This window comes from Serinus canaria, chromosome 2, assembly GCF_022539315.1.
Source record: "Serinus canaria isolate serCan28SL12 chromosome 2, serCan2020, whole genome shotgun sequence".
Classification (NCBI taxonomy): domain Eukaryota; kingdom Metazoa; phylum Chordata; class Aves; order Passeriformes; family Fringillidae; genus Serinus; species Serinus canaria.
Window position 1 is genome coordinate 4,661,380 of NC_066315.1, and position 17,148 is coordinate 4,678,527.

Here is a 17,148-nt window from a genome sequence, read left to right on the forward strand (position 1 = left end):
AGAGAAAGGACACATCTGAGGAAGAATTAGAGACTTGGAAGCCCCAATTAGATTGCGTGGCTTCAACATTTTACCCTTGCTTTGCACATGTCAAAAAAAATTCTGTTCCCTCTCCCAGGTATCCACCTTCACCATCCAGCCATCAGCTGGAGAAATTCCTCCTTTGGGTGGATGCAGAGTTTCAGTTCACTTCACACCACTGCAGTGCCAGCGTCTCCAGACAGTGCTGGAACTGGAAGTAGAAAATGGAGAAGGAAGGTAAGGAGGAAAAGCAGCATTTGTTTTGTTTTTCCTGAGGTTCACATCTGGTTTTCACTTCAGGTAGTTTTCTCTCCTACAACAAAAATATGAACTCACAGTGGGGTTGGGTAACCTATCAATGAACTATCAAATTTCTAATATTGCTAAATAAACATAAACATCATTCTTCCCAGCATGCTGTTTTATGTCTAGCACGTTTCATTAACAATAACAATAGACCATCTGTGTGTTTATTTCCAGTCATCTTCCTGTTTTTGTTGAAGTTCAGACCCCCCGAGTGTGCCTGATATCTAGTCATCTAGTATTTACTGAAATTTATACTGGAGTTCCTGTCAAAGCAACCAGTAAGCTTTTTAACCAGACACTGCTGCCAGCAAAATACTTATGGGGAAAGGTAAATGCTCTTCTAATGGGAGAAGAATACAGCAGGGATGGAAGTTGCAATTTCTGTAGGAATACAAATAATTACTATTCTTGAAAGCTTTTGTGATGTATCTTTTGAGTGTTCATTTCTGTTTTACTGGCTTGGGAGCAGAACTTCAGCTTTAGACCAACTTCTATTAAAAGATTAATTATTAGTTTTTGTCATTATGTTTTTGCTGTCTGTGGATCCCTGGGAAAATGGATGAGCAGAAATGAGGGGTCATAGGATGTAAAGGCACCAGAGTGTTAAACAAAGCACCCTGGCAGTTTAGGGTTTGCACTTAATTTAGTAAAACAAAGAAATTATGGTGGATTTGTGACTTTTGGATTGTGTCTGAATTCGGCTGGAATTTCACATTCTGGCTGGGGTTCAGCTTACAGAGTAGGAGCCCCAAATTTAGTGTCAGTATTTAAGCTATGTCTGAACTCTCTTTTCAGTCAATGGAAATTTGTCAGTGCCTTGGTCATTCAGATTTGGCATCCATCACATCTGACATCCAGGGTTCAGCTCAACTGCCTACCTAAAAGCACTCAGTGCCACTCCAGATGTCCTCAGGTGCCCAAGGGATCCTAACAGAGCATGTGCATGGTATAGGACCTACAAGAAAACACTTTGGAGCCTAGGAGAAATATGTAGAGCATTTTTCCTGATGTGTGAACAAATGAGTGGAACCCTGGGTGCATTCCATGCTGGTCACTTAGGAAAGGTGCCAACACCAGGATTGCGTCTCTTCCACCTCTGTGGTGGAGAGAGTTGAGGCACATCTGGGATCCTGCTCTGATATCAGATAGATTGGCTTCACCCTGGAAAGGCTTGAGACTGTGAGAAGGATGACAGTGGCTCTCCTCCCAGCCCAGCAGCCTCAGCTGGGCACCTGAAGTTACTTGGAGTGAATGAAGGCATGAGGATTTTATCACCCCTGGGGAATTATAAAGCCAGTCTTGACAAACTGTAGGTGTTGCTGCCTGAAAGTGTCCTAAGCCTGAGAATAGCTTGGTATTTTCAGAAGAGACAGTGTGAGTAAATTAGCATGAACTGAATGTCCTTTCTCTTTGGCAGCTCATTGGAAGCCAGGCAGCCTCCTGCTCCATCGTGGTGTCCCCTGCCAGTGGCATTTTAGGCCCAAATGAAGAGAAGGAATTCTGCATAGAGCTGTCAGCTAACACTGTGGTAAGGTTACAAACTGATGCACTTTTATAAAAACAGCAACACTGGCTTTTTCATCTCACCTCCATCTGGCACAGGGAGGGAATTCTGTGTACAAAACTATGTGCTCTTTTCCCCATCCAATATCTCTGAAGTGGCTTTGGTTTAGAGATACCACAGTTGAAGGCAAGAATTAAACAAGTGTACATGGAGTGCAATTTCTACCCTGCCTCTTTATATCTCAGCTGTTCCTGTTTTCTTCCTTTCTTGAAGTCCTGTACAATTGCTCTTAATTCTTATCACTCTTCTTGGAGCATACAAATCCTCACTTTGGATTATCTGGAATGATATTAGCAGAGTGGCATATACAGTGTATATTTGGTTTTCTGAATGCAGCTAGGCTCATAACATTTTGGTATTTGAAAACTTAAAAGAGGCTGATGGGACTGAGAGTCTGCAAAATACAGGAGCAGAAATTCAGAAAAAGACTTGACAAGGGCATTCAAACAGCTGAGCTAAAGCAGCTAAATCCAGGATCCTCCTATAGATAAGATGTCTTAGTTCACATTGCAATCACTGGAGACTTGGCTTTCATTTATTTGCTTAAAAGTAGGTGTTCAGTACTATCAGAGTTAAAATTTAAAATTATGTATCTGTGGCACTTGGGAACATGGTTTAGTGGTGGCCTTGGCAGTGCTGGATTAATGTTTGGACTCAATCATCTGAGAAATCTTTTCCAACATAAAAGATTCTATGATTCAATACTTGGAGTGCAGGAATTATGTCAGAAATCAGTAATGGAGCAGTTTTAGGCTCACAGGCAGCTACAGGTACAAAGCTGAGAAACAGCCACAAATTTTTATCTCAGTGCTGCCTTCTGAGCAGCTCTGATGCTGCAGAAAATGCACTGTAAACAATTCAGTAAAACTTCTCAAAATTCTATTGTTCTGGGTTTAATCCAGGGAAGTTTACACTTTTTAAAAATAAATACCCTGAAGGGTCTGCCTTTCCTCTGTGATACAAGCTTCATTCACAGGGAAACTTGATTCTTTGCTTTCCAGGGTGAGCTGAAAGACCTCACACTTTCCTGTAGCATAGAAGACATGGCTGAACCCCTCTTCCTGAGCATTTCTGGAGAAGTGAAGGGACTACATGTCACATACTCAGTACCTTCTGGCAGTGGAGTTGACAGGTAATATCTGACTGATTTTTATTTCATTTTTCAAATACATAGAATGATGACTGTATTTTGGAACATGCTCATCTTCATATCTTTTCATATAAGTAAATATGTGTTTAATTTGGTAGACTGGCATGTTATACAGGATAAAAATTTGACCCCGAATAAATCTTTATATGTGTAGAAGTGAAAAAATGAAAAGCAGAAAATGTTGATGGCAAAAATCATAGACTACATGGTCCTTTTACACTGTGCATCACAACCACATTGCATGTTGCACATTTTTAAATCCCCTGAAATCATCTGTGAGAAACAAGAAAATAAGACCCATGTCTAAATACTACTGTCATTTTTTCTGGCAGTGATGAAGGACAAATGCCACAAAGCCCATGTGAGCTTCTTTTGGACTTTGGGTCTGAAGTTGCAGTCCAAGATGTTGTAAAGCATCAGCTGATTCTTACAAATCTCACTGCAATCAGTGCTCCATTCACACTGGAAGCTGAGTATTTTAGTGCCTGTTTGGTGCCTCCAGAGCAAGGAACCCGCCCGTGAGTCTTGCTGTTCTGCATAATGCTCAAATACTAATTTTGGTATTGTTTGAACCTGAAATCAGATTTTTTTTTTCATGCTCTCCAAGCTACCTGGTGAAAAAAAGGGGGCCTGTCACAGAACATGCAGCCAGAAAAGTAAAGTCAGGTATGAAAATATCTCTTTGATGGAGAGAGGGTGAAAGCCAGATGAATGCCATATTCAGCACTAAATGTGCCAGTCAGGCACATCTTCTCATTGTTGGAGTATCTGGTGAAGTCTAAACTGTTAAACTACTTAATTCCTCTGTTCATGCCTGAGTTTGAAAGCCCACCTTGTATAAGCATTAGGTCAATCTCTTTTTTTTTTCCCTTCTGTTTTTTTCTCCTTTCTCCTCCTTTTCTTTCTCTCTCTTCTTCATTTTTTTCTTGTAACAACAGTATGAAACAAAGTTGGTGATTCTGGTGACAGTCCACTCCCAGAACACTCCCAGCACATGGGATGGATGGCATGCAGAATGTTTGGCTCTTTCTCTCCCACACAGTTTTCCAGTACCAGTGCAGCAAGCTTTTCTCCCTCAAACCCTTTACCATACCTTCCCCACTCTGGAAAGCTACAGCACAGCCCATCTGTCATTTCTGATGTGTTGTACTGAAAAATGATAATATTTACAGCCACATGAGACTGGGGGAGGGAGGAAATGGGAGCAAGAAGCTGTGAAGTGTGGATGTGTTTTCTGTATCCAAAATAAAACTTGCACATATTGGTACCTTGCCATAGAGTTTGGTATCTGTTCCACAGACAGAGCTTTTCAGCTTTTGAATTAGTGCTTAAGATTAGAAAAATGCTGTTCTGACAGATTCCATGCAGGCCTAGGTGACTCAGAGTGTAGAAAGGCTTTGCTCTTTGTAATTCCATGTAATTCTTTGCATGGAAGAGCACACAGAGGTAAACAGGCAGCTGCTAGTGGAACAAGAAACAGTCAACACAAATCCCAGCCTATTTTCTCAAATTTTTTCAGGTAACCAGTTAGTGCCTTGCATATTCCAATGAGTTCTGGATCAGATGTTGGAAGGATTGTCCTGCTGTAAAATATTCTGGGCAAGCACTAAGTCTGAAAAACAGAGTAAGACCCACTGGAGAAGGGAACTTGGGTAAAGTGGTATAAATGTGAGCTGAGTAAATGATCCCAGGGTTTCTAAATCAGTGAGGTTAAGCTGATTAAAGGCAACTAAAATTGTGGTCCTCTGTATTCTTTGAAAGACCAACTTTGTTCCATTTCCTCAAAATTCATGAAATGCTTCTTTGCTCTGCTCCTTCAGAGTTTGCAGCAGCATTGCTGTCTCAGGGGAAGGGAGCAGCTTTCTATATCCAACCTTCCACAGGAACTCTGGAAGCTTTCCAGCAGCTCACCATAGAAATAACAGCTTACAACAACATGTGGGGAGAGTACCAGGATAACCTTGTCTGTAAGGTAGGTGGGGTTTTGGTTTTACCATGGCAGATTTTACAGCAATTGTATTGTTTTGTTTTGATACTTTCTCAGTTTTTTAGGACTTCTGTAAAAATTCAGGATGGATCTTGCTATACCACCACTTCCAATGACATGTAAGGAACAATTGTTTGGTTTTAGGAGGACATGTTTATTCTTTGGGAGGTTTTCATGTGCCTTGAAAATTACTGGAGTAGTTTTGATTTATAACATCTGTTTGGGAGCTGGCCAGTGCACTGCTCTGCTCTACTAATACTGTAGATTGTGTTGTGTAGAAAAGCAGCAGGAAAGCTGATAAATGCATGAGGTATTGCATTCTCCTGCTGAGAAAAGTTGTTGTTAGCATACAAATTAGAGGTTGTCAAAGGAAACTAGTCAAAAATATTTGAAAATCCAAACAGTGTGCAAAACATAATCTCATAACACGGAGAACTAAGGTGTTATCTTGATTCTAACAGCAAAAATTCATTTTAATAGGTTGGACACTTACAGCCTAAATTAATTCCTATGCAAATGACTGTGAAAGGCTGTCCAATCTTCCTGCAGGTGACAGGACCAAAACCAGAGCCACCCATTATCAGGTATAGTTCAAAATACTGTCAGACAAATCAGAGAATGAAATACCAATGGGCTGTAGCCAACATACACACCTGTTCCATCTTGTGATATAATGATAAGGTCAGCAAAGTGTCAGTCAAAGATTTGATCTAGTATCTGATTCTAGAACATCAATTGGCATCTAATTGTCTTGGCATTTTTCTCTGCCAAGACAATTAGAAAATAATCTGCACTACAAGACTGCTGAAATCTGCCAGCAGTCTCTGTTCTGGGCTTGCAGTTGTAGGATTTCACCCAGTGCAGCCTCATCTGGCTCTGTGGAGATGGCAACTGGCAATTCTCATCACCCACAGCTCATTTCTCCCTGGCCCTTTACCTAGACCAGGAGAAATGCAGCCCTGAGGTCAACAGGGCTGATTTGAACCCTCTCAAACAGCAAATGGCATCTGCACCTTGGAATGAGGGGTAAGGCTTGGTTTTTGGGGAACCCCAGCACTGCACGTGGTTATTCTGAAATGTCTGAGACAGCTGAAAAAACTGGGGAAAAAAGAAAAGAGACAGATAAAACAAACCAATATTGTACTTCACAGTATAGGCCATGCCTTAGCTGAGAGCCACTCCAGTGCAGCCAGCTTGGTTTCCACTTTTAAACAACTCTTCAGTGATTTCAGACAGTGATTTCTGTTCTCTGCATGCACTGACAGCAAGGTTCCCTGTCCAGGTTTGGCACTCAGGTCTCAGGAGGGTCCCCTGTGCTTCGGAGGGTCCAGCTCAACAATCCCACTCCCTTTGGTAAGGACGGCTTTTGTACAGCAAACATTGATGCTTTCATTGTGTTCCTTATAGAAATAAAAGTAGAAGGACCCATTAACATGTTAATTGACAGGCATACTTGTTTCCTAATGAAGATGGTTTTAGTAAAAAAAATAGAGAGTGACTCAGTGTGTTGCCACTATGCAATTGCACGTCCCATCTTGATGTAGCTGGGTTTTCCCTCATTGAAATGGTGGGAACTCAGGATTTTCCATCCTGTTTTTATAAATTTCTTACAACACTAAGCCTGGTCAATCAGATGTGCTACCTGCTTTTTACTGGCATCACCTGGTTTTTCTGTTCAGTCTTTTTAGCTTTTCGGAGCAAAGTCAATCACTTTTTTTTTTTTTTTTAAATCTACTAAATCCATTTGCTTAAACAAAATACTCATCATTTATTTTGATAGAAAGTGGCCAAACTATAGCAAGCTCTTAAATAATTTTCATTTACAGCAAACATGGGAAATCTAAGAGATACACTTTAACACAAATGCAGTTGCCAGAAACAACTGGTACCAACTAAGCCATGAGCCCTCACTGACTGGAAGTAATTGTCCTTTTTTCCTTTCCCATTCAGACATCCGCCTGGACTTGGAAGTTTACAACCAAGAGCCAGATGATGAAAAGCTGGTGGACCTGTTGGTGCTCTTTGGAGACCCTTTTCCTCCTGTGGACATGGCTGGAAATGAGGCTGCATCAAGTAGTAGCACCTCAGACTCAGAGGTGGTGTTAAAGCTGGATCCAGCTGCCATTCCCTGTGGGGGCATTTATCCAGCTCTGGAAACCACAGATGAGGTCAGCTCTTAGGATGTTTCTTATGCTGCTGCTGAGATACATGATGGGTTTTTTGGCGTGGAGGGTTGAAAACAATAACAGGAGATAGCACTTGTAACTAAGAGCTGGATTCTTAAAAGAAATGTCGGCTCCTCTCCCAGTCCAACACACAATATGTGGGTAGGGGGCTTTGGGGATCAGCAATCTTTTTCCAGAGTGAGCTATAAGTAATTAGCTCTCTTTAAAAAGTGTTAAAAAAGCTAAAGAAATACAATTTAAAATACTGTCACTGACAAATTATTGTCATTTTTACATGGAAGAATTGAAATAACTAAAACTCCTTAATTTGGCTTTGCTTTTCTCTTGGGTGCTTTCTGGTATCAGTATGTGCTGTAGTCAGGGAGCAGAATCTACCCTGCAAATTTCAAATTGCAGCTAATGATATGGAGGTATTTATCCCAGTGCTAAAATTAGATTGGTTCTGTTAGAATATGGTAACATCTATTACACCTGGGGTTTGATTATAATGTGGCAGTTCAGTGTCTTGAGGGGCTGGGAGTGACAGGGAGAAGTATCCCCCAGGATATTGTATATTTCTCTGGCAAAAGCTTCACAGAAAATATATTAAAATCACATTTTCTCTGCCTCAGCTCAGCATGCAGTTGTTCTGAGCACAGCTCTAACATTTCTCGTGCACAGAGGGAACAGTACTGTCCCAGAGTGCTGGTTTGTATAATGGGCCAGAGTGCTGGTTTGTATAATGGGCCAGAGGTGTCATGGTTGGGTGCTTCTCTAGGTAGAATAGGACCCAAGCATGCTCATTTTCCAAGGAATTCAGAAGCAGTTTCAGGAGAGCTACTCTGTGGATGAGAAAATTAATGTACAGGACACAGCCACGTGTCCAGCACTTGTGCCAGAAAGAAACGGGAGCTGGCCATGCTTCCTGAGCAGTTCCCTGTGCACATCACTCACATTCCTCCCTTGCAGTGTAACAGTTTTAACCATTCCCCACCCCTGTGTCTCTGCAGCCTCCAGCTTCTGACAGCAAAGAGACGGAAATCAGCAGCCACGAGTCTGCAGGACAGAAAAATATCTCTGTACTCATCCGACCTCATGAGGGGGTGCCTGCAGACAGCCCCTACTCCATTGCTCCAAGGCAGATAGTAAGCTTTGACATTTTCTTTGGGCTTAGATTTAGCACATTTTCTGCAGGGCAGAGGAGACAGAGAAGGAGAAGGAGGTAGCTTTGAGTTTGGTTTGAGGTAGACTATTAAACAGTGAAAGGAAGGCTTTGGAAATGATGCTAAGAGGAGTTTGCAAGGTCAACAGAAAGTGTCTAATCTACTTCTGAGCAGTGACCTGATGACTGGACTTAAGTGTTAGTTGTACTCCAGAGTGACATCTCTGGTCTTCTGACTTGGGCTGGCATGGTGAAATGTGGGAGCCATCCAGCCTGAAATTTTGGAAACATGCAGAGCTGGAAATCAGGCTGCTGGAAAGGGGTGCTCTGTAGATAACTCATGGGATAAACCATTGTAACCCACAATTCCCACAACAAGGGAGTTGTGCAAATACAGGCCACAGTGTCACAATCCCTTAGATACAGCTTTGGAAAGATCTAGCTATGAGTGGCAGGTTTGCCCAAAACATCAAGTGTGCCAATTTTATTTTAATTTTTTTTTTTTTTTGCCAGAGGGTTTTAAGTTACAAGTTAAAATGAACTAAAGATTACATAAAATAAATGATGACAGAAATGAAGCTGCAGTCAGCTCTGAGGTGGCTGAGGCTGAGAAAGGCCAGACAAACAAGTGCCTCACTGTGGAGGCAGCTTTTGTGGGCTGTAGCCAGCAGCAATATCAAGATTTAACCATAACCTGCACAATTCACCTAAAGAAAGCAGAATCTAGTCAACCTGTAAATCCCAGAAAATCCACTGCAGCTGGCTAGTGCATATGATTACATTCCCTACTGTCATGTAAAATTAAAAAATAGCCAAGACTTAAACTGAGGTGTAAATACTTTTAGTTCACTTGTAACTCTTAAAAAAACGTTTCATGTATATGTAAGTTGTGGAATAATCAATCACCTGAGGTAGCCAAGGAGTAAGAGTGGACAGAACTGGGTATTTTTAAAACAAACAGATGTGTACCTATGTTTGTGTATGTAGAGAGTTGGTCTGTGACTGTGATGCTGAAAAGTGGCCACAGTGATATTTGCAGTTGAAGTAATTGTCAGTTTTGCTGTCACATGTTGGCATTTCCGTGCAAGCCTGAGCCCGTGCCCGGGGGATTGCATGCTGCTTGTGCAACTCAGTTTTGGCCGCTGAGTCCCGAGGTTCTTGTGCAATCCCCGGCGAGTCCGTGCACTGAACGCTCTCTCCCGGCCGCAGGTGGTTCCAGGAGGTGGCAGCAGCGACGTTTACATCTCCTTCACCCCGCTCGTCCTCCCGGACACCGAGGCTGAGCTGTGTTGTGACGGGCTGGTGCTGGGCTTCATGAGCCTGGACGACAAGGTAAACTGACTGTCACAGCAAGGCCAAAGGGGAATATAATTTCCCTTCCTGTAATTTATGTACAGCCTGCTGCTGTTACCTGGCTGGTCTGTGTAAACAGTGCTGTTCCTGCTATCCTGTACATCCTTCCTTAACCAGGGTTGTACATCTGTTGCATTTCTCTTTGAGTTTGGAAGCATTCTGGGCTGGGAATATCACCATCTTCTTGCATTGTTTGGGACAGCAGACCCCAGACAAAAGCCCAGGGGTTTGAAATGCTATCACAACATCAGGTTTTATTGATAACAATAGTTAACAATGGAAGTGAGACTCAGGACTGCTGAGTCCTGTTCCTGGCTCTGCATCCACCTTCCTGTGTGAATTTGGACAACATACCTCTCCTCTGGGAAACTTCCTCTTCAACAACTGCTGATGTGAGGCTTCAACAGGATTTTATGAATGGCTCAGAGATTCCCTGACATTAATTGTTGCAAAGGTGCAAGGTGACCTGAATGAATGCTAATAGAATGTTCAATAAAAACAACCCTAATAATCCATATTCCCGAAGAAAGGAATGTAGAATAATAGAGTCCTGGAATGGTATAAGTTGGAAAGGACCATCTATCTCCACCCCTCTGCCATGGGCAGCAACATCTTTAACCAGAAAAGGTTGCTCCATCCAGCCTGGCCTTGCATGTGTCCAGACATGGGGCATCCACAGATTCTCTGAGGAACCAGTGCCAGGGCCTCACCACCCTCAGAGTGAAGAATTTCTTCCCAACATCTGATCTAAACCTGCCCTGTATCTCTATCTCACCCACAGCCATTCAGAGTCCAGCTGCTGTTTGGCCTCTGCTGTTCCATCATGCCTTACAAACAGGCGCTACATTGCCAAGCAGAATCCTATCTTGGCTGACAGCCTCTGGGGCTCCAAGCAGCATTTCAGGTTTAGTGCTACCATTTCCCACAGGATTTCTGTTTCCATCTTGTTGGCAGCTGGCGAGGAGGGTGCCCGGCAAGGTGCGGCGCAGCCATGGCTATGAAGCTCCACCTCTACGAGTGCACGTGGAGGCTGTCCTGAGGCATCCCCTGTAAGTGGCACAGCTCACAGCTGCCACCCTCATGGCATGGGGCAGCCTGGGACAGGGCTGTGACCAGCCCTGCTTCTTTACACTCAGGTTGGAAGTGGAGATGGATCACGACAGAGGAATGGTGTTTCATTCAGTGGCGAGTGATCTCCTGCCTGCCAAGCCTTTCTTTGGAGTGAGTATTTCCCACACTGATCTATTTGGCTGCTTTGTATTGCTGTGCTGCTGGGAGAATTCAGAGCTGTGTGCCCATGGCTGTGAAAATGCATCCTAATCACCAGTAGCCTCATTTTCTGTATTGCACATAACAAGATAGGGAACAAAAAAAAAGGCACTACAAATACTTATTAGCCAGGAATAAGAGAAGCTGAGCTCAGACAATGCCTGTTTTATTCAAATTGTTTCATTGTAAGGGAGTTTGTCAGTAGAAAAATAAGTTCCGATTTTCAGGACCTAAAGATCCAAGAGCAAAATGAGTCACTTCAGTTGTGTGACCCTTGGCATTTGAAAACTTAGACTTTATTATGTTACTTTTATTTTGGTTTTTCACTCAAGAAATGTTGAGTAACACAGGTAGAAAATAATGGGTTGCTTTAGGGTAAAATCCTTCAGATCCCTGCTGGTACTCCATGACCAAACAGAGCAACACAGACCTCTCCAGGGAGTTAAAACTGACCAGTTCTGAATCATTTCTCCCCCAGGTTTTGACAGATGCAGTAATTACTCAGAGTTTGAAACTCATGAATTGTACCAAGGTTCGGCTGTTCTTCAGGCTCTTTCTGTCTACACCCTCTATGCCCTTCAGCCTCTCCAGCACAGATCTCAAAAAGAGCACTGAAACATCCCACAGCAAGAAGGAGGAAAGGGAGCAGCAACTGCAACATGTACTTTATCCACAGCAAAACATGCTGGTAGGCTCAAAAGTAATAATCCTGTGCCAGATTAGAGAGTGTAGTAATTGGTGTGTTAGTGTGGCCCAGAGGAACCACAGAAAAACACAACTGGCATAGAAATCTCCCAGTTTTAGGGGAAATGGTGCTGTATTAGCAAATGCTAATTACTGCCATTTTGCCTGCTACATTGCAGGTGGAGATTATTTTTTTTTTCCTGCAAATAATCTTTTTCTGTTCCTGATGTGCTTTTCCTATCAACTCTGACCTGTTGCAAATTCCTGCAGAAAACCCTGTGGGTTTGCAGCTCACTTAAATCAATAGCCATATGTATGTTGGACAAATTAAAAGATTTCCAAGGACTGCAGTCTTCCCTCATTTCCTTAAATTAGATGCAGGCAGTGCAAGGAGAGGAAAATTTGATTAGTTTTGGGTGTACAAATTACATTAAAGGAAATGAAGTCCCAGAGTAGAGAATTAGGTAACCTGCAAAGAATGAGTAACTGTTGCATTTTTGAAGTGTGCTTCTTATTTTGCTGTGTTCATTTTGACATGGAGACACACACATCTCAATTCTGCATGTGTGGGAAGAAAGAGGATTTAGATGTCTAAGAGAGCTTTGGGAACGTGGTATTTGTACCCTTGGAAACTCAAAACCTTTGGCTTGCTAGAGACTCCCCTGTGGTTCAGAGATCAGCTGTTCACCTTTACACTCCATCTCTGTGTACTGAATTCATAGGAAGTAGCTGTGTTTTTTTCTTTAATTGTATTGCTTTGTTCCAGTGGGAATTTGGCTGCTGGCATGACACCTTTGGGTTTCAGTAGGAAAATATGTGCCTGGGCCTTTGTGTACTTTGGATTTCCTGCACACAGTTGTCATTTATGTGATGTCCATCAGAATTCCTCTTCCCACAGGTGCAAGTGTCATTCCATACAAATCTGGAGTTACTCAGGTATCAGCATTTGCCAGAGACCCAGCTGCTTCCTGGATGCCAAGTGCTCCAGCTGGAGAGTGGAGAGAGAAAGCTGAAGTTTAATCAAAATCTGGTCATTGAGCACAGTAACTGCTCTACCCAGGTAAGGTCAGGACAGGGTCTCTGGGCCCTGGGAAAGGGCTGTTTCAGCAGCATCTCTGACTTGGATTAGGATTTACTCAGCCTTGAATTACAGGCACCTCTGGATTAAATGGGCTCATCCAGGGAAAGCAAATGGCTGTGGTGTTGCTCTCTGCTGAGACTGCAGGTGATTCCCAGGTGGGCTGTGCAGGCTGGGGTCACACCCTGGTGCTGGTGCCCCAGCTCTGCATGGCAGCCCGGGTGACACTCAAAGGGCCACACACCCAGTCTCAGGATGACTCTGAGACAGGAGTCAGGGCTGTCTCAGGGAACAAGCCATGCCTGAGTCACCAGGCAATGCCTCCTGCAGCAACCAAGGGCTTCTGGAAAGGCTCCTGAGTCCGTTGAGCTCCTGCAGTGTGGTCAAAGCCCACGTGCATGTAAAGACTGATCTCTTCCAGTCAGAAACCTGTAACCCCCTTTCCAGCCTTCAGCACCCAGTACACTGCAGGCACTTCTATCTTCTTTTCATACCAGGTATTTCTGAGGCATGACCTGTGTAAGACTGAGCACCATACCTAAGATAGAGTCAAGTGAATCACAATCTTGGGCAATCTGCACAAACTGAGTGACTCACAGCGGGCCATATACAGTCCTGAGGGACCAGGAGATGCTGTAATGTCTGCAGCTCCACAGAAAACCCTAAAAACAAATGAGAATGTTCCCTCTGTGTTACTTCATTAAGGCCACAGTGCCTGGTTTGAAAACCTGTCCCAAAAAAGTAACACACAAGCAACAACTTCATTCACTCAAGGCTGTAGAATGGGAATTGACTCTATTGTGAAAGAACACGGAACAATGATTCTTGATTCAGTAGTTGGGGTTAATGATCCAGCTAGAGCAGGAATTACTAAAGCTCTATAAAACTGAGGTGGGTTTTATTCTCTTTTCCCTTTCCCCTGTTTTGCAGCTGGTCCCAGTGACTGCCTACCTCACTGTTCCAGTCCTGGAGCTCTCCTGTGACAGAGTTGATTTCCAGACCTGCTTTGTTGCACAGACCAAGACAGAACATGTCTTCCTTTATAACAGGAGTGGCTGCAGAAGCTACTGGACTGCTTTGCTGGGTATTCTGGTTTTGCAATTGATTTCCTTTTTCTAGTGTTTCACTCTTCAGTGTTTTTATTAAGACTGCATGCACTCACTCAATATAGGGGCAATATGTGATGATCCTGGATGCAAACATGGTTTGCTTTTGTTCTCACTTATGTGGGCTTTTCCCCTCCTTTCTTTCCCCTCCCTTTTTTGACATTATTGTACCACTACTGATTTCAGGAGTTACTCCACATCTAACCAAAAGATTGAGTCTCAGCCCTCACAATTCTTAGACATGTTCTGCTCATTTATAAATCAGTCCTGAGGGGCAACAAGAAGCAGCAGCTCCTTGTTGGTTCAGTTTGAGCATGAGCCTAATGCTGTTAATAACCGATGGGCTCCAGAGGAAAGATCAGGGCCTTATTTCAACGTGGAGACCACTGATCACTGCCCTTGATTAGAAGATGAAAACAGGGTCTGGGCACATGCACAGAAATCCTGTGGCAGTGTGAGGCATGATGTGTTAGTTGCCCAGCAAAGAGGTTCATTGCCATGAGTGCTGCTTATTGTACAGACTTACACAGAGGGTCTTGGATGGCTTTGTTTGACATTTGTCCCTTCCACTGCAGATGAACAGAAAAGCCCTAAGGCCATGCAAGTATTTTCCGTCTTCCCAGCTAAAGGCATTTTGGAGGCACGTAAAGGGGAGGCACCTACCAGAGAGATTCTGCAGATCAGCTTTGCTGCAAGGTACAGTTAACTGTAATTGTGACTGAAATTGTGCTGTTCACAGAGAGCTGGGGTTGTTCAGCCTGGAGAAGAGAAGGCTCTGGGGAGCCTCAGAGCCCCTTCCAGTGCCTAAAGAGGCTCCAGGAGAGCTGGAGAGGGACTTGGGACAAAGGCCTGGAGAGATGGGACAAGAGGGAATGGCTGCACACTGCCAGAGGGCAGGGTTAGATGAGAAAGAACTTTGGCACTGTGAGGGTGGTGAGGCCCTGGCAGAGGCTGCCCAGAGAAGCTGTGGCTGCCCCATTTCTGGAATTGTTTAAGGCCAGGCTCGATGAGGCTTTGAGTAACCTGTTCTACTGGAAGGTTTTCCTGCCCAGGGCAGGGGCTTGAAACAAAATGAGGTTTGCTGTCTTTTCCAACCCAAAACATTCCATGATTCTATAATGACTGAAAGACTTGAATTTCTTTGTTCTGATTAGGGAGATATAACTCATGTAAAAAAAAAAATCATTTTTCATTACAAAGTATTTTTGGAGGTTATCACATGGTGGCAGCAAGTTAAAATAAGTCTATCCTAGTGATTTCAGTGAGCTCTGAAAACTGCTGACAGGGAAATTTCAAGCAAACTTTAGGTGAGTTATTGCCATAACTCCTATCTCCTTGGAACAAAATCCAGTGATTTCCATCTCTGGAGCCTCTGATACTGCAGTGGGATGGAGCTTTGAGCAGGTGCACTAAACTGTCCCTACTTAGAGGAGCATGGTGGTCCAGAAGCCTCCCCAGGCTCCTGACTGCCTAAATCTTTCTGGAATTCTGATGAATATGCCTGAAGCACTTCTTTTTGTGTGACAAATGCACTAATCAGCATGGCTGAAAATGCCTGGAAATACCAGAAAGCAAAGATGGTGCTGTATAACAACCAGCTCATCTGTGGGACTCCATAAAAAGAATTCCCAACACAGCAGAGTGTGGGATCAATGTGGCAGTTGGAGATTATTATATGCAAGGTGTGAGGTGATTTTAATAATTCACCTCCCCAAACCAGTGGTCTTTCTGCAGGGGAATTGTTTTATGAGAAGGAAAAAACAAAGACTGTGTGGCAGAACGGGCATTTGCCTCAGGCCCTTACAACAGCTGGCACTTGGACACACAGAAGTCCTTCACAGGAACAGTCTCAGGAGCACTGAGTGGCATTAGCCTTGGGCAAATAATCCTCTTGGTGCAAAACTAGAGTTGTTGTAACCTTTTTGATGTTAATTTACAATTTGGGCTCTACTGACTGCCCCTTGTCTCAGGGGAGTGACAGAAACTTTTCCCTTCAAACTTTGTCACAGGGAGGAATTTTCACATCAAGGTAGTGCAGGTGTTTGCTCTCAGCAGAGCTTCATTTCATTTATTCACCTGAACCAGAATTTCACAAGTAGGATGATATTCTCATTCTTTCAAACATGAATCCAATGTCTTCAGGCACAGAGCTGAACATCCTTTTCAAACACCATGTATTGTACCCATGGAACACAGACCTGTGGACTTGGCACTAACATTAGTGATCTGTGCTTGTGACTTGGAGCATTCTTAGGACACCACTGTCCCCTTTTCATCTCATCCCTAAACACAGGACTGCATGTAGCTGTAACTGAACTTTTTGCTGTGCATTTTAGGAGCAACACTGACTATGAAGCTATTGTGACCATTTCTGGAATGCTGGAAGAGAAGCCTTGCAAGCTGCACCTCAGAGGGAGAGGAGCGCACAGTGAGAAGGTGCATTAAGCAGGACTATGTGGGACAAATGTCAAGGTAACAGGTTGGATGCAGATGTACCAGCAGCTGAGCCTGTGTTTTCATCTACTTCTGTGTTTAGTGGGGACTGGAACTGTAGCAGAATGAAAATTTAGGTTATGAGGAAAGAAATTCTTGTGGTACCTTAAACAGTCATAACCACACTCTGTACTGGTACTTCTATTGCTGTGATAAGCTTAGCTTTGGGCACAGAACAAGGTTTTAAATTGCAAAGCAGCTGTTAAGTCAGGCCAAAGCCCTCTGCAGAGCCCAGCATGCCTTGAATCTTAGCTAAAGACTATTCATACCTTAAAGTAGATTTTGTTTTGCCTCATTTATTTGTTTGACATTAAAATGGACATTGACACATAATAAAACAAGAATTGGTGAATAGACCAGCATTTCCCAGGCTCTTTTCTCAGTGCCTTACATGAAAAGGGGAAGAGAGAACTTTCCCTGGTCTCCTTGGAAAATTACCAACCTGTGTGTTTCATCATGCTTGGGCCTTGAGAACATCCCCTTCAGCAACAGAGGGAGGAAACCTTCTTCCTTTTCATTCTTTCCCCCCACATGGTTCCCATTTACTCTCACTTCTCTTTAAACTATTTTAGTATTATTTTAGCTAAAGGTCACTGGAATTCCCACTTCTGAGTCTGTTAAATTTTCCACTTCCATTAAATAAAAGGCTTTTATAAATGGCTCATTATCCCCTCTAAATAATTCAATTTTTTGGCTCAAAGGGTCTGTGTGATTGCTGGGTGAGACAGGTTTCAGCCTGGGATTGTGAAAATATCAGAGAGCTCTAACTCATCATGACCTTCAACTAAAAATCATTATAAAAAGAAACAA

The 17,148-nt window shown here is 43.2% G+C and overlaps 1 protein-coding gene across 1 annotated transcript in view; it reads left to right on the plus strand.

Moving 5' to 3' along the window:
• DLEC1 (DLEC1 cilia and flagella associated protein) overlaps positions 1–16,694 on the plus strand; it is a 33,167-nt gene extending 16,473 nt beyond the window's left edge. Inside the window, exons 21-39 of the mRNA XM_050970409.1 lie at positions 119–258; positions 502–655; positions 1,745–1,855; positions 2,893–3,023; positions 3,374–3,559; positions 3,649–3,707; positions 4,862–5,013; positions 5,509–5,612; positions 6,311–6,381; positions 6,979–7,196; positions 8,204–8,338; positions 9,565–9,687; positions 10,663–10,757; positions 10,845–10,929; positions 11,456–11,665; positions 12,560–12,721; positions 13,670–13,823; positions 14,421–14,541; positions 16,182–16,694. Coding sequence (XP_050826366.1) covers positions 119–258; positions 502–655; positions 1,745–1,855; positions 2,893–3,023; positions 3,374–3,559; positions 3,649–3,707; positions 4,862–5,013; positions 5,509–5,612; positions 6,311–6,381; positions 6,979–7,196; positions 8,204–8,338; positions 9,565–9,687; positions 10,663–10,757; positions 10,845–10,929; positions 11,456–11,665; positions 12,560–12,721; positions 13,670–13,823; positions 14,421–14,541; positions 16,182–16,290 — 2,520 coding nt within the window. The 3' untranslated portion in view covers positions 16,291–16,694. The remainder of the gene's footprint in view (positions 1–118; positions 259–501; positions 656–1,744; positions 1,856–2,892; positions 3,024–3,373; positions 3,560–3,648; positions 3,708–4,861; positions 5,014–5,508; positions 5,613–6,310; positions 6,382–6,978; positions 7,197–8,203; positions 8,339–9,564; positions 9,688–10,662; positions 10,758–10,844; positions 10,930–11,455; positions 11,666–12,559; positions 12,722–13,669; positions 13,824–14,420; positions 14,542–16,181) is intronic.
• The last annotated feature ends 454 nt before the right edge of the window (positions 16,695–17,148 follow it).